Below are 23,037 nucleotides of genomic sequence, written 5' to 3'. Positions count from 1 at the left end.
TGCCTCGGTAACAAAAATAAAATTTATTGATTGACTATTAGTTACTTCATGAATTTTTCAATATAATCATAACACCGAATAATGCAATTTTGTATGGGACCGAAGTAAAGGACCTTTAAAATATAACCCATATTGTTTACTTGATGGTAAATGTGTCCTGTGATTTTTGTAAATCTATTCTTTTGATTTTTTTACATTGGGCGTGCTCCCCGTATAACTTTCTTAAACGAGACCGGTCCTGACTGATACCGGTGTAAATAAACTGACACCGTGTTTAAGAGGTTACTCTTGTGAGACGTGAGCTATACAAAAAGCCATGCATATATCAGCTATGCTGGCGGGGGTTCAACCTCGTCTTGGGATAACGCTGCGGTACAATGCTCTCATTGATGACGACGTACCCTGCATGGGCGAATATACATCGAATATACATCTACCCGGCCAATCTACCCTGTTATATCATATCCGCACTCGCCCGTTTATATTCACCGAAACACACACAGACCCGGACGTGCTATTCTAAGCACATTGTGTTATCTCCTGTTCACTTTTATTACAAAATATAGGACCTTTGAAAACATGCTTTCACAGGACACTTAAGTTACGCACAGGCCAACTCACACAAGCAGCCAGACAAGGCCGGGTCGTGGATGATGTGATTGAGCGTTGTGTTACGGTTCTATAGTCAACCATTGACTTTAAACAGTATACCCACTGCTTGCAACGACTTAATGGGTGCGGCGTTAAACAAGAAACAAAGCAAAAGCGTCATCAACCCACCACTCTCTTTTGAGTACCTGAGGTAAGTAACATCGTCTTGCTTGTTGTGTTGGCTTGTCATATTCAAGGGTCGAAGTTCTTGATGTACGGTGATGTCCCATTTAGATGGGGGGGGGGGGGGGGGCTTTTGTAATTGGGGGGGGGGGGGGGGGGGGGCTTTTGTAATAAAAACGTTAACACGACAACCTGCTCTGCAAGCTTGATCTCACAGTTTAGCGGATCTGAGGGCGTGAGCCAGGACATATAATGCCAGATATTGTACGAACGTCTTTTCCTGTTATTTCACGATACGGAGTTGAGTTGCATGACATAGGTTACATGGATATTCAACCGGAAGGAATACATGCGGTCTCTCTACTACCGCTTTAATGCAGTCGGGGGCGAGGGTGACTTCACACAGTCAGTCTCATTGATCAATGTCCTGTATCTTATCGATACCAACACCAACACACCTGATAAAGGACTATTATTTAGCATTGACTCATACTGAGAAGGTGGTGACGTTTTGACTGCACTGAAAAGGTAACAGAACTTTTTTACCGTACCGTATTTGAAACTTTTATTATCACTACTGCATTTTTAATATTCAAGGGGTTCATTATTGGAGAAGTACTTTACTCCTTTGAGCTCCGTCAGTATCAACGCGATGGTGATGTGACGTGTCCATTGTTCTGTTAAGTAAGCATGGACGCATGCTGTAATCTGGCGAGAGTGTGTCATTAAATTATCAGTATTTACAATGAGCAATGAGGATGGTGTCCTCCCATTAGTTAGACGTCCCAATAGTTAGACAGCTTATAACAACACTTTAAACGGTTGAGTGCACACTAATCCTTATGCGTGTTACCTCAGACTTTAAAATAGAATAGTCCAGATAAGATCTGACAAACAAAGCAAAGCAGATTTAAATAGATACTTTAATATTATACTTAACAGTTTATTTATCCCAGACGAAGCAAGTGTCCACAAGCATCTAAAAACTCAATAGCAGACTTGTCACCCTGCTGCAGCTGATCTTTGAGGCGTACCAGGCGGTTCTCTGTCTCTCTGTAGATTCTCTTGCGGCAGCGTGGTGCCGCACCAAAGTTTAATTGCATCACCTTAGAGTCCTGCGACGATGCCTGAAAAAGAGCAAAGGAACAGTTACACATATGTTACATGAAATATTGACAATGATTTCATTTACTTGAAATGGTTAAGAGCGAAACAGGTAATGTGGGACCTACAGACCAAAGGCCTACATAGTGCTTCGTACAAACAAAAGGCCCTAAATAGTATGGCCTACAGACCAAAGGTCCTATTTAGTACTGCATACAGACCAAAGGCCCTCAATAGTACTGCCTACAGATAAAGGCCCTACATAGTACTGCCTTTAGACTAAAGGCCCTAAATAATACTACCTACAGACGAAAGGCCCTAAATATTACTGCATGTAGATCAAATAGCTCTAGTACTGCCTAGAGACTAAAGGCCCTACTTAGTAATGCCCGCAAACCGCAGGCACTGCATAGTACTGCCTCGAGACCAAGGGCCCTAAATAGTACTGCCTACAGACGAAATACCTTAAATAGTACTGCCTACAGACCAAAGGCCCGAAATAGTACTGCCTACAAATTAAAGGACACACATAGTACTGTCTAGAGATTAAAAGCCCTACATAGTAATGCCTGCAGACCCCAGACACTACATAGTAATGTCTGCATACCAAATGCCCTAAATAGTACTGCCTGCAGATCAAATGGCTCTAGTACTGCCAAGAGACTAAAGGCCCTACTTAGTAATGCCCGCAGACCACAGGCAGTACATAGTACTGCCTAGAGACCAAAGGCCATAAATGGTACTGCCTAGAGACCAAGGGCCTTAAATAGTACTGCCTACAGACAAAGGCCCTAAATAATACTGCCTACAGACCAAAGGCCCTAAATAGTAGTGCCTGCAGATCAAAGGGCACACAAAGTACTGCCTAGAGATTAAGGCCCTACATAGTACCACCTAATGAACAAGGGCCCTACATGGTACCACCTACTGACCAAGGGCTCTAATAGTACAGAACTGTCTGTACAGACAAAAGGCCCTACATAGTACCGCCTACTGACCAAGGGCTCTAATAGTACAGTACTGTCTGTACAGACCAGAGGCCTTACATAGTACCGCCTACTGACCAAGGGCTCTAATAGTACAGTACTGTCTGTACAGACCAAAGGCCCTACATAGTACCGCCTACTGACCAAGGCTTCTAATAGTACAGTACTGTCTGTACAGACCAAAGGCCTTACATAGTATCGCCTACTGACCAAGGGCTCTAATAGTACAGTACTGTCTGTACAGACCAAAGGCCCTACATAGTACCGCCTACTGACCAAGGGCTCTAATAGTACAGTTCTGTCTGTACAGACAAACGCCCCTCTGATTTATGATCACACCTACCAGGACCCTAATATATGTAAAAGGATATATTGAGGGCATGGACCTAGTCTATACTATTTATAGCTATGGAAGTAGTAGAATGTAGTGGACATACGCTACTTATACAATCCAGAGAGTGCGTGCCTATGTGTGTTGAATAAACAATCATTTACTTACTTTATTTACTGAACATTTGGTAAACTGCAAATACCCCACACGAATTATAAGCTAGAATCATTATGTATTTGTATGAACCAAGTACCAATGTTAAATGTTTAATGAATATGTTGTCAAAGCCAGGTCAAATGTGGAAAAACTATCCGGTTTCTGAACATGACTTGTTTGTCATAAGCCATTTACATCCCTTCCTCTGGGAAATAAAAGTGTGCTGCCTCTCTCAGTCACTCACTGCGGCTGTGTATATAAAATGGCCTTCTACTTCCTGTTTGTTTGTTGTTTAACGCCGTACTCAGCAATATTACATATGTATGACGACGACATGTAAATAATTGAATCTGGACTGATAGTAAGATTACCGATCTACACGATCCGAGGACACGCTATCAACGAAGTCAGCGAGCCTCAACGTGTGATATTTGGTCACCTCTTACGACCAGCACAGGTGGCTGGGGACCTATTCCAACCCGGAACCTGGTTCAATCGGCTGGCAGTATGTAAATGTAACGTGCACCAATGAGGTGCACTTTCAGTCAAACCAGTCCTCTCCATTCAGGACCCGTGGTTGATGCATGCCATCGTATCCCAATTGCATGGGACGATGCTCATGATATTAATCACTGGATTGTCTTGTCCAGACTCGATTATTTACAGACCGCCGTCAGCTGAAATATTGCTGAGTGCGGCGTGAAGCAGTGTGAAAAATATCTTGTAATAGATATTTTATGTAAATATGTACAACAAATTATCAACTCATTCCAAAAAGGTATCACAAACGTTTCAGAGAAATGTTTATTTAAAAACAACAGCAATGTTAAGTGATTGGTTATTATTTCTTTTATACCAAATAACACATCTCCATCCCTTAAATGTCATCGGACTGAATAAAAGATGAACCTGAGGTTCTATGTTTTATGAGGGGACACGGGTGGCCCAGTCGTCTAAGGCACCGCGATTCGCTGTGCAGAGTTGCGTCCCTTGGGCACGCCAGAAACCTATGATTGTGGGTTCGAATCTCGGTTCGCCCCAATTATGTTTCTAGGTTTGTCAGCACCATACCCGTGCTCGTGGGTTTCACCGAAGTGGTATACATCTGAAACCTGCATCACTTCGGGCTTTCCTCCGGACAAAGAATAGGTCTTCAGCAACTCATGCTCGTTGCAAGAGGGAACCATTCTTGTCGTAAGAGGCGACTAAGAGGCGGGATCGGGTGATCAGGCTCGCTGACTTGGTTGATACATGTCATCGTACGTTCCCAAGTGCGTGGATAGATGTACATGATGTCAATCAGTGGAAATTCTTTATCTCGAATGTACCGATATATCGAACATATTCTCCAGTCCCGACTTACTATATAAATACATACATATACATTTGACCGCTTATCTCGAAGTCGATATACAAATACATATCGTTATCCCTAACCTTGGCCCATTTCTGGTGTCCCCCGCCGTGATATTGCTGGAATATTGCTAAAAGCGGCGTAAAACCATACTCACTCACTCCGAACCTTGGATTCGGTCCCAAAGAGGCTGTCGCTGTGGAGTCTTGTAGAGACTGTCACTGTGGAGTCTTGTAGCGACTGTCACTGTGGAATCTTGTGGAGACTGTCACTGTGGAGTCTTGTAGCGACTGTCACTGTGGAGTCTTGTGGAGACTGTCACTGTGGAGTCTTGTAGCGACTGTCACTGTGGAGTCTTGTGGAGACTGTCACTGTGTAGTCTTGTAGAGACTGTCACTGTGGAGTCTTGTGGAGACTGTCACTGTGGAGTCTTGTGGAGACTGTCACTGTTGAGACTCGGGGAGACTGTCACTTTGGAGCCTTGTGGAGACTGTCACTGTGGAGTCTTGTGGAGACTGTCACTGTGGAGTCTTGTGGAGACTGTCACTGTGGAGTCTTGTGGAGACTGTCACTGTGGAGCCTTGTGGAGACTGTCACTGTGGAGACTCGGGGAGACTGTCACTGTGGAGCCTTGTTGAGACTGTCACTATGGAGTCTTGTCGAGACTGTCACTGTGGAGTCTTGTAGAGATTGTCACTGTGGAGTCTTGTGGAGACTGTCACTGTGGAGTCTTGTGGAGACTGTCACTGTAGAGTCTTGTAGAGGCTGTCACTGTGGAGCCTTGTGGAGACTGTCACTGTGGAGTCTTGTAGCGACTATCACTGTGGAGTCTTGTGGAGACTGTCACTGTGGAGTCTTGTAGAGGCTGTCACTGTGGAGCCTTGTGGAGACTGTCACTGTGGAGTCTTGTAGCGACTGTCACTGTAGAGTCTTGTGGAGACTGTCACTGTGGAGTCTTGTAGAGGCTGTCACTGTGGAGCCTTGTGGAGACTGTCACTGTGGAGTCTTGTAGAGGCTGTCACTATGGAGTCCTGTAGACAATTTCAGTTTCTTTGAATAACTTTGCACTCTTCAATATTCTTGACAAGTCTTGACAAGCCAGTCCAGTGATTAATATTGATGAGCAACGACACACACCAAGCCACTGGGCATTTTGTATTTTAGGGGGTTGTTTTAGGGTTGTTGTTTTTTGTTTTTGTTGTTGTTATGTTTTAGGTGAGGGATATATGGGTGTATTATTATTAGATATTGTATCATATATATCCCTGCTGTATGACAGCGACATGTAAATTGTCGGGTCTCGACAAGACAAACCAGTGATTGACTTCGCGAACACCTGGTATCATGACAATGTGAAAGTGATTCATACTTACATGCTTATGATGAAGTTACAATGGACTCTGCTTTAGCAGAGATTTCTTATGATTATGGAAACAGTTTTGTCGCTTTCGGTTTGATGAGAAACGATTCACCATGTTGGCGAACATATCCACCCAATCCACATTGTCGCCCCTTGAGAAAGCCTACAACATGCTCGTACACCCCAATACACTTGGAGAGAACACATGGGCTTCTTGTATACGTACATAGCTTTCTACATATGGCTTTGGTTTCATATGGCTGTCTCACACAATAGGTAATGCAAATGGTTTGATTAAGCACTTTCGCATGCGTTATGTTTCATCAGAAATGGCATTCAGATATTTGTGAAGTTCAAAATATGATACCTATCGTCAGTTCAAGTCATTGTTTGAACCAGAATCATATTTATCAAACTTACGATACAGGAATTTTCGTAACATAACTATTCGTTTTAGGCTTGGCCTGAATGACCTAAAAATTAAGTCAGGAAGATTTTCATCTGTTGAGTGAGTGAGTGAGTTTGTTTTAACGCCGCTTTTAACAGTATTCCAGTTATATCACGGCGTGTCAGCTTAATGTGGGAGGAAAGCCCAAAGTGATGCAGGTCTCAGACGTTTACCACTTCGGTGAAACCCACGAGCACGGGTATGGTGCTGACAAACCTAGAAACATAATCGGGGCGAACCGGGATTCGAACCCACAATCATAGGTTTCTGGCGTGCCCAAGGGACGCAACTCTGCACAGCGAATCGCGGCGCCTTAGACGACTGGGCCACCCGTGCCCCAACCAATAGATATAGGATGAGTTGACTACAAGGGATGCTGTGGTTGAAATGTTGTTATGTGTCACAGTATAAGGACGGCGTGTGTCGGCGTTCATGCTCTCAACCATTGGCTGGCCTGGCTAAGATTCGTATGAATACATGCCGCCGAGAGGTCGCTCACATTGGCCGACTGTGGCGTTTAACAACATTCACTGTTATCTCTACGGCGATATGGGTGCACGAATGGCCCAGTTGTGTAAGACGCCATAATTCTCTGTGCAGAGTTGCGTCCCTTGTGCACGCCAGAAACCTATGATCGTGGGTTCGAATCACGGTTCGCCCGGAATAAGTTTCTAGGTTTGTCAGCACCATACCCGTGCTCGTGGGTTTCACCAAGGTAGTAAAACGTCTGAGATCTGCATCACTTCGTTTCCTCACACGCATGCTGTAAGTGGAATGCTGTTCAAAGCGGCGTGAAACCCAACTCACTCACTCACTCTAATGAGACATGTATTAACAAAACTTTTAGAAAATTATCCATATGGAAACTAACGGAAATATCTTTATAATAACAGTATAATTTTTATTTCAGAGGCGGGCCAAGTTGAAGATTCCCAGATGAAAATATGTCACGAACAACTTCATGCAGAAAAAGGACCGTGATCAAACTGTTTGTGTTTGCCATGATTATCATGACAGGTCTGTATGTATTTAACCTGGGGTACAACGGGCCTACTCACCAGGCACCTGAACACGGCCTCACGACACAGCCCAAGTTTAAATATTTCTATGGTCCCTCCCGAGTACCAGTGACCTTGGAGAAGGACTTCCCTCAACCTAAATACGATAAGAAGTATTTCATTTATGACTGTAGTCAGCAACTTTGTGGAGGACTCGGCGATCGACAGGAGGGAATCCTAGCGGCCTATCTCATTTCTCAGCTGATGGGGCGACGGTTTGGGATCATTATGACCATACCATGTGATATCGCCAACTTTCTGGACGAGAACGAGGCTAAGTGGATCATACCGCCGGGTTCTCTGTCTGGTCTGAGTGTCACCCCGTACACGCTGCTGGACAGCAGTGCCTGGACACTCCGGGAGAACATACACACTATAGAACTGGAACAACGGTTTACCCAAGATGTGATACTGTTTAAAGTCAATCAAGAATTTGTGCAATATATCATGAAACTTCCTCGGTTTCAAGACCTAAAATGGGCCCAAAATAGAACAGCAGTGGATATATATAACATTGTCCTTCGCCGGTTGTTTAAACTGAAACCCAAATATCAAGAACAAATTGATAAATTCCAAACCTCTGTCAGAGCTAACGGTAGGAAACTTGTGTGTGCTCATATTCGTCTTCATCGATCTTTCGCTGCACAAAAAAAAGACTACATAGATATGATGTGGGCGTTTTTGAAACAGTACAACAACAGCGCCACCTATCGGGTGTTTGTATCAACGAACTCAGAGCAGGTGCGGCAAGAGTCACGGCGCATGTTTCCGGAGGTCTTCGCGGATGTTGATGGTCCCTTGGTTCACGTAGACCAGGATACCGGCGCACAAGCTTGTGATGGATTTGGCAAAGTTCTGATAGATCAGCAAATTCTGTCCACGTGTGATGTCTACCTGATGACAGACAGCGGCTTCGGGAGGGTGGCAGCCATGCTACGTGGGACGGACAACAATCTGTATACACTAGACGGAAAAGTAGCATTTAATAACAGCTTCTTCCCTCCATACTGGTGAAGCAATACAATCCAGGGGATATGTCTCTGAACATTGGCCGTTTTGATTTTGATTAAAGTTGAAAAAAGCGACTTTCTTTGTATTCATTCACTTACATTATTAAGACCAATCTCATTAAAATCAGATCTTAGTTCTCGCTATCGCCAAACAAAGATCTGAGGACATCCATTACGGGTCACGTCAGAACGACAAAGATAACGTTCCAATTTCATACCTGGCACTAATTACAACGATGAGATTTGATTTGAGATATGTCCCAGAGCGCGGAGAGTTGTCCTCTCCGCTCAAATTTAAATGTCATTCTTTTTATATGCCCTGGCAAATTGTAATTAAGTTGTAAATGACTTTGTTTGCTCTCTGTCATTAAAGGATTATCATATAAGACAAATATGTCCCTGTTTCAAAATTAATTGCAACGCCATTAATTTGAGATAGATCCCAGATAGCTGAGCAAAGTTCCAGTTTCCGTATGTCCCTTAATGTGTTCATCGTTTACTATCAGTTGATGTATATATCACCACTGGCTAGATATCACCACTGGCTAGATATCACCACTGGCTAGATATCACCACTGCGTATCGACCCGATAGAAAAATCTGCCAATGTTCGCTGTAAGATTTACAACGCATTTCTACATCTCTGATAAGCTACAAATCATAAAATATTTTTCATACCTATAAATGCCAATTCCTTCCTTAATCACTTGCCTGTAAATATATGTAATTTTTATGATAGAACGTGAATAAGAATTCTAGATCGAAAACAAAAGCCGGCATCGTTTTGGCTGACAAGATGGCGGGCCCCGTCATGATTTGGAAAGGCTAAAGTAAATGCTTGAACTGAGTTAAATCAGGGACCTTCTGCACAAAACAGTTCCATCAAAACGAACGTTGTAACCAATGCACTTGTACGATCGTACATAGACCTACGACACTCCTAATGCTAAGATCGCCTTGTGAAACCGGACCCACCATGTCCCGAGCTCAGACAGTTTTGATAGGTCCTTAGATAAATATAGATGCGTGAGACAAAAACGTTATCTTGACTACCTGTTGTTATACTTTCATTTTTTATGGAAGCCTCGGTGGCTGGGTGGGTTAGATCGCTGACTTTGAATGCAGGCGATTAGGTGCCTCACTCTGGCAGTGTCTTCCCCCCAGAAGTACTAGCATCTGTACTTCACTAAGAAAGTTTTATACCAAATATAACATTTGTTACATTTAACTACTTTCTAAATGGCATTGTGTGTTCATGTATTCTGTGTGTCAGTAGGTCGAAGCCACGCCTACCCGCAGCTACCACGGATTGGGTAAATACGTACTATATTGAACTCCTCTCAAACTATTGTTTTCTCTTCAACATTGCACTCTAAAACAGAGAGTTACCCCTAATTCACATAAAATCTATTTTATAAGTGTATAATCCTTAGCCAATATTAATGATTCACTACTACTCACGCCCACTACAACTTCTAGACACGGAGTATATATTTGGATAACTGGAATTGTGAATATCTCTTGTAAAACTAGTGTATACTCACTCCATGCTTTTCTCAAAAGGCGGACTTGAGAACTAAATTAAACACACAACAACAATAGCTTTTACATATAATGTCTCCGATTCCAATAACATGTTGACGAACGCTCATATTGACTCGAGGAGGCTTTGATGATCTTATCAATATTCGTATTCCCCTTCCTCTCTAGTATTAGTATATATGGTAATCCAATTAAATGATATGAGAAGGAATTTTCATCATTGTATGTTCAAGCCAGAGTCTGAAAAGCCTCCCATAGCAAAAATACGGCATAGTGAGGTCGACGTCAAGCCCCGCGTCACAATCACTGGCCCTTGGCGATACAGAGAATACTTATTGGGATAAATTAAGACGCGTAGGACCAGACAGACTTGCTTCTGCATTCAGTGTTCAGGCAGGTGTGTGTCAGACGAGTTCGGCTGAATCATCACTTCCCATGAATACAGTTATTTTAGGAATGCCGACTTGGGGGAGGTGAAAGGGGTTAAAATCGCGTTCAAGATTAATGGATTGGTAGAGCGACATGCATGCACGTCTGTGTGTGTAGATGCATTACTAGTCCGGACTAATGTCGGTTTTGTAGTGCTAGCCCTTTGAGATACCATGCCGCAGTTTTAACATGAATACCCCACTCAAGCACAGTGTACTGACCCCGAGCCGACTATTTCTTGTTTTATCCCCTTAACACCGAGCGTCAGGCAGGGTAATAACAAGTACCATATTTTAACGTCTTTTGGTATGACGGGGCTGCTAGAGGATAAAGTGTTCGCTCGTCACGCCGAAGACCCAGGTTGATTCCCCACATGTGTATAATATGTGAAGTCCATTTCTGGTGTCCCCCGTTGTGATATTGCTGGAATATTGCTAAAAGCGGCGTAAAACCATACTCACTTACTCACTCACATCTGTGACAATGGGAAGAGCAGTATTAAAGAAACCGTGATTTCATCACTCAGTAGATTATACTAGTCTTCTAATTGATGGATACACATTAACATCTCATTGGAGGAAAAGCCTCCGACAACAATCACGACAAAACATCGTTTTGTTCTTTAGGGAGACAACTATGTCAAACCGCCTACATTAGTTCCATTGAAGCTGATCAAATCCGATTTGGAAAAAGCAATTTTTAGAAACTTTTGAAAGATTTTGAGTACTTCATCGTATGCAGTGTTGGCATACTTCACACTGCTCTTGAAGTAGATGGATATTTACAATGGTACAATATATACATCACGTCTGAATCGCCATAGGTCCTGTTCCATCTTTCCTGTCCAGGGAATCCTTGTATTCGCTGTGCGTGTCCCAACCAGCAATCAGCGGGTCTGATCACCCACTCCCGTTAGTCGCCTCTTACGACAAGCATAGTCGCCTTTCACGCTGCATGTAAAAGCAGCTCGTAGTGATTCCGGGGTGATGCAGGTCTCAGGCGTTTACCACTTCGGTGAAACCCACGAGCACGGGTATGGTGCTGACAAACCTAGAAACATAATCAGGGCGAACCGGGATTGGAACCCACAATCATAGGTTTCTGGCGTGTCCAAGGGACGCAACTCTGCATAGCGAATCGCGGCACCGTAGATGACTGGGGCCACCCGTGCTCCCGGTAAACACTAAGGCACAGCACCTAGTTCTGTTTACCGAAAAGACAACATTAAAATCGTATAAGCAGCAGTGAGGTACAGTAACTGCTACAATGTTTGAACAGATCTTGAGCAAGTTGGTCGGAAGAGTCAACTCTGGTCCGGGCGGTCAGGCTCGGTGGCTTGTTGGCTGCGTGTCATCGTAAACCACGGGGGTGTGGATCGTTGCTCATAATAACATATCAATCACTGGATTGTCTGGTCCAACCTCGATTGTTTACAGGGAACCGCCACATTGCTGAGTGTTGTTTAACCACATAAAAACATGAAAAGGTGTATCTATTCCGCCAGTCAGAACAATCGCGGAAGACTGAAGCTATTTAGTCAAAGGCAGTCTGCTAAAAGTGCAGCTTTCAACAAGATGCGACAATGCCAAAATGTTGCATTTATTGCCGTCAGAAGCAGCGTGTTTGCTTCGTTTGTAATGGTCACCACGATCCCCCAAATGCTAGAGAATGGACAATTGCAGCACCAGCAAGTTCCCCATTGTATCATACCTTTCATAACTGATGAGTAGATGTACTTACAATCCGACAAATACCAAAGCTTTCTGATATTTCTGTGATACAGTTTAAACTGCCAATAAAAGTTGTAGCACATGCATATATCCAATAATGTTCCTCACACTGTTTGACCTGTGAAGATCCGGGGTAGAATAGGTCTTCAGCAACCCATTCTTGCCATAAAAGGCGACTGTTCTTGTAGTAAGAGGCGACTAACAGGATCAGATGGTCAGGCTTGCTGACTTGGTTGAAGCATGTCATCGATTCCCAATAGCGTGGATCGATGCTCATGATATCAATCACTGGATTGTCTGGTCCAGACTCGATTATTACAGACCGCCGTCATAAAGCTGGAATATTGCTGAGTGCGGAGTAAAACAACAAACCAACCAACCAACCTCACACTGTTCAAATATTACTACCAACTTGTAGGATCCTATTTCAGTGGAGATCCGGTGGTTAGGCTCCGTGACATGGCCCCTTGTGTGTCATCATGCCCAAATGAGCTTCATCTATATATTGGTGGTCTTCTATAAATAGTCATATGGATATACTATCACAAACATATCATGGGAAGAATGGATGGTTAAATCGGACATTCAAATCATTTGACACATCAGGGAGGGTCACTGAAAAAGTATTCCTGGGATTTTGCTTTTTGAATGTGACCATGTGTGAGTTTGGTTTAACACGGAGTTGGAAAAAAGACCGAAGTGATGCAGGTCTTAAATATTTACCACTTTGCTGAAACCCCTGAGTATGGGTATGATGTTGACAAACCTGGAGGTACTGACACACCCAAGAGACTGGGCCACCCATCCCCAGCCTGACAATGACACCATCACAGGTGTTCATTTAGTTATTAAAAGACGATCTTCACTAAATAAAAACTGCATTTTATTTCATGCATTAAACCAGGGAACCGGAAAATTTAAAATCCCAATCGGACATTTTGCATTTAGGCCACGCCCCCTTCAAATGGCGTATTTTAGTTCGACTTTTCACACACATTTATTAACAAGTTGTTACATAAGTGTTCCCTCGTTAATGCGCGCTTCGGTTATAGCGCGTGGTAAAGCATGGCTCCCAAAATTTACCAACATATTAAATAAACTCAAGTTTTCCAATGACACGATGTTTTCCCCCCATGTCAGAAAACATTATCAGCTGATCACCGCTATCACGCAACACCGGAAATACCAGTCAACAAATCCGAACTGAAGTACGCAATTTAATCCTATTATTATATCTGGTAATAAAAAAATTGATCATTGTTTATCTGGATTAATGGTTGCAATATATTTGATTAATTATATTCAAAATTTCATTCAATAATTATAATAATGTTTACAATAATTTCGGCGAAATCGTATGCGAAGTGATAGGTAGATCGCACAACTCGCCGTTATTTACAGCAACCACGGTCAGATTACCGCTATTGACGCCTTGAAACGAACTTTAGTTGCAAGAGAATGGATACACATACGAACTTTCGTTGCAAGAGAATGGATACACATATCATAAATGCCGTACCATGACTCGCTAAAAGTCATATTTGAGGCAGTTTGACTAATAAATGCCAACATAACGTTTTCGCAGTCGAAATACATGCAGCGCGGGAAGTGCCCACGGTCACTGGTCAAATATCCTGCATACCATTTGTACCAAAGTGCTACGCTTATAATTTTAAGTAGATATGGTGGAAGCTGCAACTAAAATAACACTATATTGGAATATATTATTCCTGATAAAATAATAATTTCAGGTCAGTTAAACCAATTGCGACATGTTTCACGATGTGACCTGTCGTGACCTTTATCAGGTCACCCAAAATGTTATCAGATCCTACACCGCTCTTGACATTTCCATATGGATTTTTGTTTGAAACAGAATATATTTTATCAACACTTGCTATGAAAAGGATCCAATCAGTATGTGTTTACCCACCAAACTTTATTTTCAGAATGTCCAGTGAAAGATTTATTGTTTAGGATAACAGCAATTCAGGAACGGATTATTTTATTTTATTTTATGATTATCTAATGGTCGGCTTCTTAGTGACCAAGGAAAAGCAAACTCTTCTCTAAACATAAATGACTTTCATTGTATACATTCATAATAACAGAGAACTTACAAAATGTCACATTTTATTAAACCATAGTAGAAATCATTCACATTCATTTCATACAAACAACTGTGTACAAAATGTATTCACAACGGCCATGTTAATCCAGATAGCACTGTCTCACTGAAATTGTCCAGATTAACATACTTCTAGATGAACGAGACATTGGCAAGTGGTAATGTCCATTTAATGTCATAGATTTCCCAACATAAAATGTCAGGAAGTGAGTGAGTGAATGAGTTGAGTTTAATGCCGCTTTTACAAGTATTCCCGCCATATCACCATATGTCAGCTTAATGTGGGAGGGAAGTGACAAAAGATGCTTACCACTTTGGTAAAACCTACAAGCACTGGTATGGTCCTGACAAACCTAGGAATATTATCAGGACGACAGTGATTCCAGTCAGGAAGATTAAATTCAAGATTAGGTGTAACCGTTTTCCATGTCTCATATCTCAGCATCCTGAAAAGCAACACCAAACCACTGGCTTTGCCTATGAGTATCACAGGCCAGGGAATGTGACATGCAATAAAAAAAAGGTCATAGTTGTGATTTGGTCTTCCATTGTCACAGGGGCTTGTCACATACTTTTCCTCTCTGATCTGTATTCCAAAGCTGTCTCAACAGGTTTGTCCACGAGGTGGAGTAACAGAGCCCTGTGGCCTTGTTGTAACAGATGAAGATTGGGGTAACTGTCAACTCAGCCTTAGGAGTGTTACTACAAATACTGCCGAATTCAGTTGTCCTTATACAGTGGAATCATGGCATTTTCTGTTCTTTGTCCACTTCAAGTTTCACAGAGGCATCACATGATAATTGTTTGATGCACTCAGACAGGGTGTACACCAACATCAGACACACATGTCAAGAGGACATCAAACATTGGGGACATATCAGATTTGCTAGGAAAACGTACATCAGACACACATATATCAGACATATATCAGACACAAATCACACATACATCAGACACACAGACATCAGACACACATACATCAGACACACATATATCATGTACATATCAGACACAAATCACACAGACATCAGACACACAGGCATCAGACATATCTATCACACATTATCAAACAGGCATTATACACAGACATCAGACATATTGCATCTTGGACTCCAGCTTCTTCTGCATGTCTTCTGCCTGGAGTTGTTCTAGGGTGAGAAGGGACAGCCCCAGTTGGTCCTCCTGGAGTCATAGAAAGTCAAGGTCAAGCATTTCCTCTGGTACATTAGTGTTTTGATACAGCAAATTGTCAGTTACAAAGCAGTATTGATAACTGTAGCAGATTAATATAAAACAGCAATTCCACAAAACAACTGGCTCAAAGAACACTTGAAAGTTCTTTGTGTCCAACCCTTCATGGTCACCATGTGATTATCTATACTAACCCTACTGAATGGTTGAGCCACCAACTGGTCGTTTATACAAACCCTGCTGAATGGTTGAGCCACCACCTGGTGGTCTATACTAACCCTACTGAATGGTTGAGCCATCACCTGGTGGTCTATACTAACCCTGCTGAATGGTTGAGCCACCAACTGGGGGTCTATACTAACCCTGCTGAATGGTTGAGCCACCAACTGGTGATCTATACTAACCCTGCTGAATGGTTGAGTCACAAACTGGGGGTCTATACTAACCCTGCTGAATGGTTGAGCCACCAACTGGTGGTCTATACTAACCCTGCTGAATGGTTGAGCCACCAACTGGTGGTCTATACTAACCCTGCTGAATGGTTGAGTCACCAACTGGTGGTCTATACTAACCCTGCTGAATGGTTGAGTCACCAACTGGTGGTCTATACTAACCCTACTGAATGGTTGAGCCATCACCTGGTGGTCTATACTAACCCTACTGAATGGTTGAGCCACCAACTGGTGGTCTATACTAACCCTACTGAATGGTTGAGTCACAAACTGGTGGTCTATACTAACCCTGCTGAATGGTTGAGCCACCTACTGGTGGTCTATACTAACCCTACTGAATGGTTGAGCCACCAGCTGGTCGTTTATACTAACCCTACTGAATGGTTGAGCCACCAACTGGTCGTTTATACTTACCCTGCTGAATGGTTGAGCCATCATCCGTAGGAACTTCTTGGACACCTGGATGGCCTCATCAATGGAAAGGTTACAGAAGTGGTCATTCAGGTGCTCCTGGATCCATCGAGGCAGCTTCCCGCGCTTGTCTGCCCTTGCGAATCTCTGTCAGATAGTTGCATAGCATTACAACTCTACAGTGATGATTAAACAACTGGGATTGTCTTATAGAAACTAAAACTGAAGAATGCTTTCACATGTTGTTAATGGAACATAATTAATGAGAAGGCAGATTTATCAACCTGAAGCTACTGACATCTGATATGGACTATGGACTTGAGTTGACTAACATGGCACTGTAGAACAACCTTTCAAGTGTACAGTTCTTCCATATACAGGACAAGTGCTACTTCTCAGGGTTAGAAATATATTAGTATTTTCACTTGTAAGCAAACATGATCTGCTAGAGTTGCCATTTACGTAATGGTAAAAGTGAAAGACACTAGTCTTTCTTGCATTTTTCTAGTCATGGACTGGAAGACCTATGTTAATTTTAAACCTTGCATTTAGTCTGTTGGATCTAACACTGCTTTAAACTGTATTTCAGTTATAGGACAGATGTCAGTGTTGAGTATGCAAGTCATTGTTGCATACCACTGTTGAGTACAATGCTCTAAAAAAGGTACAGACACAGTGCTGACAAACCAGGATCACAATCAGGGCAAATCTAGGATTTCTGTTAAATGCCACATTCAGCAATATTCCAGCTAGATAACAACAGCCTATACATAATCAAGTCAGAATGGGACAATCCAGTGACTGATATTGTAAGCATTGAACCATGCTGTCTGGAAACGATAATATGTCATCAAACCAGTCAACAAGCCTTACCACACAATACATTTGGCCACCTCTTATGACCTGCAAAGGTTGGAGGCCGATTTGCACCCGGAATCCTCTCAGGGATTTGAACCAAAGAACAGATTTTTTGTGTGGTAGGTTAAAGCCGTACTTAGCCGAACATTATTTCAGCTACATGACAGTGGTCTGAAAATAATCTGGACCAGACAATCAAGCTATTGACATCAATCAATCTAGGCAATTGGAATCTGACCACACATTCTTGTTAGTCGTCTTTTATGACAAGCATGGGTTGCTGAAGGCCAATTCTAACCCGGATCTTCACAGGTTCCAATGTACAGAGTATCAGGGCAGATAGGGTACACAATAGGCACAGCTTGTACCTGGAACTCAATTTCCTAAAGCTGGACTAAAATTGTAAACTACACTTTGGCTTATGAACTAAAAAGCACTCTATTTTCTTCAAAATGTTCAACTACACACAAGCATATATTCTGGACAAATACACCATATCAGTTTTGATTTATATATCAAATGTTCTCAGTACTGCCGAAGGTGAATGAGATAGCTAACAGACAAACAATAAATCAACAAGTACCTCCATGACAACATCATTGGATTGGTTGGTTTGTTGTTTAACGCCGCACTCAGCAATATTCTAGTATATGACGGCGGTCTGTAAATAATCGAGTCTGGACCAGACAATCCAGTGATTAATATCATGAGCATCGATCCATGCAATTGGGATCGATGACATGCATCAACCAAGTCAGCGAGTCTGACCACCCGATCCCGTTAGTCACCTTTTACGACAAGCATAGTCACCTTTAACGGCAAGCATGGGTTGCTGAAGACCTATTCTACCCCGGAATCTTCAAGGGTCCAACATCATTGGAAGTCAGTGGGATATTATTAGTTATGCCGTCTTTAGTTGCTGTATACGGTGTCATATTAGGTTAGCAGAAACATTTATTAAAGTCATGAACGTGATAAAAAAAACATTAACATCTTTGCACATCAAAACTGATGATATTAAAACACAAAACAGTGTTGAATAATGAATTTCTGTACGTTTCTTGTTTGTGACGTCATCCTATATTATATTCTATGACGTTGCTATTTGTAACTTACTGACCTCCGTTGTAAGCTTTTTTCTCTATAATTATTATCAATAAAGTCACAAAGGTGGTTTCTTTAATAAATAATGTCTTTGCTCATCACAATTAATGATATTAAAACACAACACAGTGTCGAATAATGAATTTCTGTACCAGAATTTCCATGTGAAATATGTGAGATGGTTGTTGGAAAATCCAAAATGGCTGTTACTGACAGTATACAGTCTCATATTAGGTAAGTAACAACCATCTTGGATTTTTACTGACGGTATACAGGCTCATGTGGGGTCAGTAGTTCTGCTCTCTGATTGGTCAATCTCACTTTGAGGCATAATAAAGAATAATGTGGGATGAGGGGGTTTTGTACCTTGTCTGCAAGAACCATGATGCCGTAGTCAGTTTTCCCTCGGAGAGCTCTCCCCATGCACTGGGCTGCATGCCGCATGGCGTCAAATGTCAGGAAGTCATTCTCACGTATCTGGTACTGGTCTCGCAGATACTCAAGACGGGCCTGTGTCAGTGCAAGGTATCATCTGTCAGCTATATTACTGTATTCGACGTAATAAGCGCCCCGCTCCAATAAGCGCCCACAGCAATATTTGTTGATATATTGGCTAGTGAACAATCCCAATTAGCACCCCTTCCGATTGATCAATGTACACAAGACTTATTTATTCCTGTATAATACGCACTCGTGTGTTATATGCACCCTTAATTATGGGCAATTAAATTCTGGAAAAATATATCTGTCGTATATAAACATTTCAGGCTGTCAGCATAAACCACGAAATTTATCTTTCAACTCTGTTTTTTTTCAAACAAAGTACCATTCTAATAAGAGCCCACTATTCCTAATTTTGAGAGTGCCCTGGGCGCTTATTACGTCGAATACGGTACACCCTTTACAACCTGACACAAACATTATGATTTTCAATGAAACATTGTCTGGATTTCTCAAATTGTAAAGCACTTCCTTATTTGAAATTTGATTGTGACAGAGTTTGGACAAATTGAAGTCTGTATTATCTCCTCTATGTTACAGTGACCTGCATACGCTTTTGAAATAGAATTCCATTTCTACCTAGGCGTGTTGTCTTAATGTGGTAAGAGAGCCTGCTGTCATGCAGATCTCAGACCCATCAACCTATGAGCTCGGGTATGGTGCTGTCAAATCAATAAACAAATCAGTGACATAATCAGGGCAAACCGGGATTTGAACCCACAATCATAGAGTGCTTGAGAGCCCAAGGGAGGTAACTGCACAGCCAATTGCGGCACCTTAGATGACAGGGCCATCCGGACCTCCTTGCAAATTAAAGACAAATCAAAATCAAATGACGTATGTGTACAATTAGATGTGGACAGAGGGTTTACATCTGAGAGCTTCCAGCATGTCCTTTATATAAACCATACCTCTCAGTTGATTTTATCATATATGTTGGATTTTCAATTGAAAATATATTATGTCAGCAGTATTAACTCCCAAAAATGAACTGTACTTGTGCTTAGTCAGCTCTCAAAGAACACTTCTACATGTTTTTTTTTCTTGAAATATAATTTCATTTAAAACTTTCAAAAATAAAAAAAAAAAAAATTCACAAAGTGCTGATATCTTAGACATTATACTTGAAACTCACTATCACTGTTAATTTCAAACAGGGTAGGGGTCATGTGGTTTCAAATTTAGTTCTTACTTCACTCTTCACTGAACCAACATACACAACATAACCCAGCCTCAGGTCACTGTTCACAAACTGTTGCAGGAATGAGTGATGGTTAAACCGACATAATCAAATTTTACAACACTTCTTTCAATTTTCAATTACATATAAAACAAACTCGGTTTACCTTGCCCATGTTGCCCTTCATTTTATTTAGCACAACCTAAATGAATTGATATATATTCAGAAAATTATTGTTCAGAAAATGTCACCATCCTTATTAAACCCTACCCAAAGATACACGTAACTGTAGAATGGCCTAAAACAGAAAAACCCTGAAAAACCCATCTTTGGGTCATATTCAACAACACCCCAGCCAGGCCATGTCTGTTCACCCGCATGCTCCTAGCACCAATCCTCTCTCAGCTGTTCAACTATGTCTGATATCTCCTGGGCCCGCTTGCACAAAGCGATCTTAGCGCTAAGATGATCGTAACTCCCATACTTTAACATAGGCTTACAATAGTCGTAGCACTAAGATCGCTTTGTGCAAGTGGGCCCTGGTCACCTCTTACGCCATACATTGGGTACAGGGCACCTGTTCTACCCCTCCCTCATCTGGAAGGTTTAAATGTATATTTATGATAGTGATGTTGAAAGCTCTGTGAATCTGTCAACTCCTCCATGTAGTGCTGCATTAACTAACAAAACACCACCATCTCTTTCCTACCTTGAGGATTCTGCTTTGCGTGTAGACGTATGGCACACCAAACATGACGACAGCCCGGCCCAAATGGTGGTCTGAAAATAATACATAAACTTCAGAGAGATTTTTCAAGATCCGGATTAGAATCAATCTCACTAAAATCAGATCTCAGTTTTTGCTACTGCCAAACAAAGATCTGAGGACATCCCATTACGGGTCACGTCAGAACGACCTTTTCGTTAATTTTGACCGACCAATGAAATGACTGACAAGAAATCGACATTAGCCAATCAGGAGGCAGCTTTCTCGAGCTTTACGACACTAGTTTCAAACTGGCGACTACTTTCGAAACATATTTTGACGTATTCTCGATTAAAAATGTTAAAACTGATAAGAGGAACATTCTGGAATGGCTTATAGATGGCCTAGATTGTATGGATATAATCATAAAACCTGTAACTGTCATTCAGAATACCCCTTGTTCACTATTTCGTGGTTGCATGATCAGAAAACACATCCAGACTGTCACTTTCACAATCTGGTAAGCGACGCTCTGATTGGTTGGATGAAAGGTTGTTCTGACGTCACCCATAATGGGATGTCCTAAGATCTTTGTTTAGTGATAGCGAGAACTAAGATCTGATTTTAATGAGATTGGGTTAGAATTGGTCTTCAGCAAACCCATGCTTGTTGTAAGAAGAAACTAACGGGATCTGGTCGTCAGGCTCGCTGACTTGGTTCATGTATGTCATTGTATCCCAATTGCGTACATTGATGCTAATGATGCCAATCAATTGATTGTCTAGTTGAGACTTACACACAACTGTCACACCGTTGGAATATTGCTGAGTGTGTCGTTAAAAAACAAACAAACGAACAAAACTGATGATGATCATGATGAGTAACTAGGTGAGGTGAAATTGGGTTTAACGTCGCGTCCAAGATTATTGCACTTATATAGCGACGTGCATGCACGTGTGTGTGGTTGTGTGTGGCTGCTTGTACTAGTCCGGACTGATGCCGATTTATAGTGCTAGCTCACTGAGATACCATGCCGCAGTTTAACATGAATACACCACCCAGACACTGTATTCTGACTCTGAGCCGACCAGTCCTTGTTTTAGCCCCTTAAAACCGAGGGCCAGACAGGGTAACAACAAGTACCATCTTTAAACATCTTTTGGTATGACACGGCCAGGGATCGAACCCCAAACCTTCCGCTCTCCGGGCGGATGCTCTACCACTAGACCACGGAGGCGGTCTGATGAGTAACTAGATCAAGGGATAAAGATGCACATGATGCACATATTCAACTCAGCACATTTGAGTCTCTAATCTTTAAATACAGGCTGCTGTGGTACAGCTGGATAACTGTGAGTGAGTGTGTTGGATTTTACGCTGCTTTTAGCAATATTCCAGCAATTTCACGGCATGGGACACCAGAAATGGGCTTAACACATACTATCCATGTGGGGAACTGAACTCGAGACTTCAGTGTGACAAGCAAACGCTTCAACCACTAGGCAATCACCGCCTCAGAATATTTCTGAAAGCAGCTTAGAACAAATTGATTTATACACTGTAAAGCACTTAGGTATTTATGAATCTAGAGAACATACTAACCAAAGTCGATACCCTCTGATACTTTTCCTCTAGCCACTGACAACAGCACAGCTCCTCGGCCATTCTCACACGCCTAATACATAAAAACACTCAGTCAGTCCTCCTTGAAAATCTGTGTTTTGATTTCTCTTACAATTCTTGACAAGCAATAAAATTGTAATCAATTGGGGTTTTTATATGTACAAAACACTGATTTTATCCCATACACAAATCCAAATACAAATTATGAACATCTAACTCTTCAACATGTTCGACGTAATCTCTCATTCGTTTTTGACAACATACCGTATTCGCTGCAATAAGCACTCTCAAAAATTAGAAATAAGGGGCTCTTACTAGAATAATATTTTGGTGAAAAATAAGTTCAAAGATCGTAAATTTCGTGCTTTATGCTGACAGCCTGAAAAGTTTATATATGACAGATATATTTTTCCAGAAATTAATTGCCCATAATTAAGGGTGCATTTAACACATGAATGCATATTATACACGAATAAATAAGTCATGTGTACATTGATCAATCGGAAGGGGTGCTAATTGGGATTGTTCACTAGCCAATATATTAGCAAATATCGCCGTGGGCACTTATTAGAGCGGGGCGCTTATTACGTCGAATAAGGTA

General features: G+C 41.8%; 2 protein-coding genes across 3 annotated transcripts in view; one reads left to right on the top strand and one right to left on the bottom strand.

The window, feature by feature from the left end:
* The first annotated feature begins 533 nt into the window (after positions 1 to 533).
* LOC139443175 (uncharacterized) lies at positions 534 to 8,643 on the top strand. 2 transcript variants are annotated; one of them, XM_071224136.1, is made up of 2 exons: positions 534 to 802; positions 7,424 to 8,643. In XM_071224136.1, exon 2 carries the CDS (start codon positions 7,458 to 7,460, stop codon positions 8,583 to 8,585), a length of 1,128 nt encoding a protein of 375 aa, XP_071080237.1. In that variant the 5' UTR covers positions 534 to 802; positions 7,424 to 7,457; the 3' UTR covers positions 8,586 to 8,643. The 2 variants fall into 2 exon arrangements, with proteins under 2 accessions (XP_071080237.1, XP_071080238.1); XM_071224137.1 differs by lacking the exon at positions 534 to 802 and adding an exon at positions 1,055 to 1,302.
* Positions 8,644 to 14,428: 5,785 nt separating this feature from the next.
* LOC139442163 (general transcription and DNA repair factor IIH helicase subunit XPD-like) overlaps positions 14,429 to 23,037 on the bottom strand; it is a 38,459-nt gene continuing 29,850 nt past the window's right edge. Inside the window, exons 21-25 of the mRNA XM_071222958.1 lie at positions 22,416 to 22,488; positions 20,817 to 20,887; positions 18,793 to 18,936; positions 16,468 to 16,611; positions 14,429 to 15,592 (exon numbers count right to left, since the gene is read on the bottom strand). Coding sequence (XP_071079059.1) covers positions 15,500 to 15,592; positions 16,468 to 16,611; positions 18,793 to 18,936; positions 20,817 to 20,887; positions 22,416 to 22,488 — 525 coding nt within the window. The 3' untranslated portion in view covers positions 14,429 to 15,499. The remainder of the gene's footprint in view (positions 15,593 to 16,467; positions 16,612 to 18,792; positions 18,937 to 20,816; positions 20,888 to 22,415; positions 22,489 to 23,037) is intronic.

Source organism: Haliotis cracherodii, unplaced genomic scaffold (genome assembly GCF_022045235.1).
Source record: "Haliotis cracherodii isolate W230 unplaced genomic scaffold, xgHalCrac1.p SCAF_5, whole genome shotgun sequence".
NCBI classification, from domain to species: Eukaryota; Metazoa; Mollusca; class Gastropoda; order Lepetellida; family Haliotidae; genus Haliotis; species Haliotis cracherodii.
The sequence above is the reverse complement of the archived record's forward strand: the minus strand, read 5'-3'. Positions and strand labels throughout refer to the sequence as shown.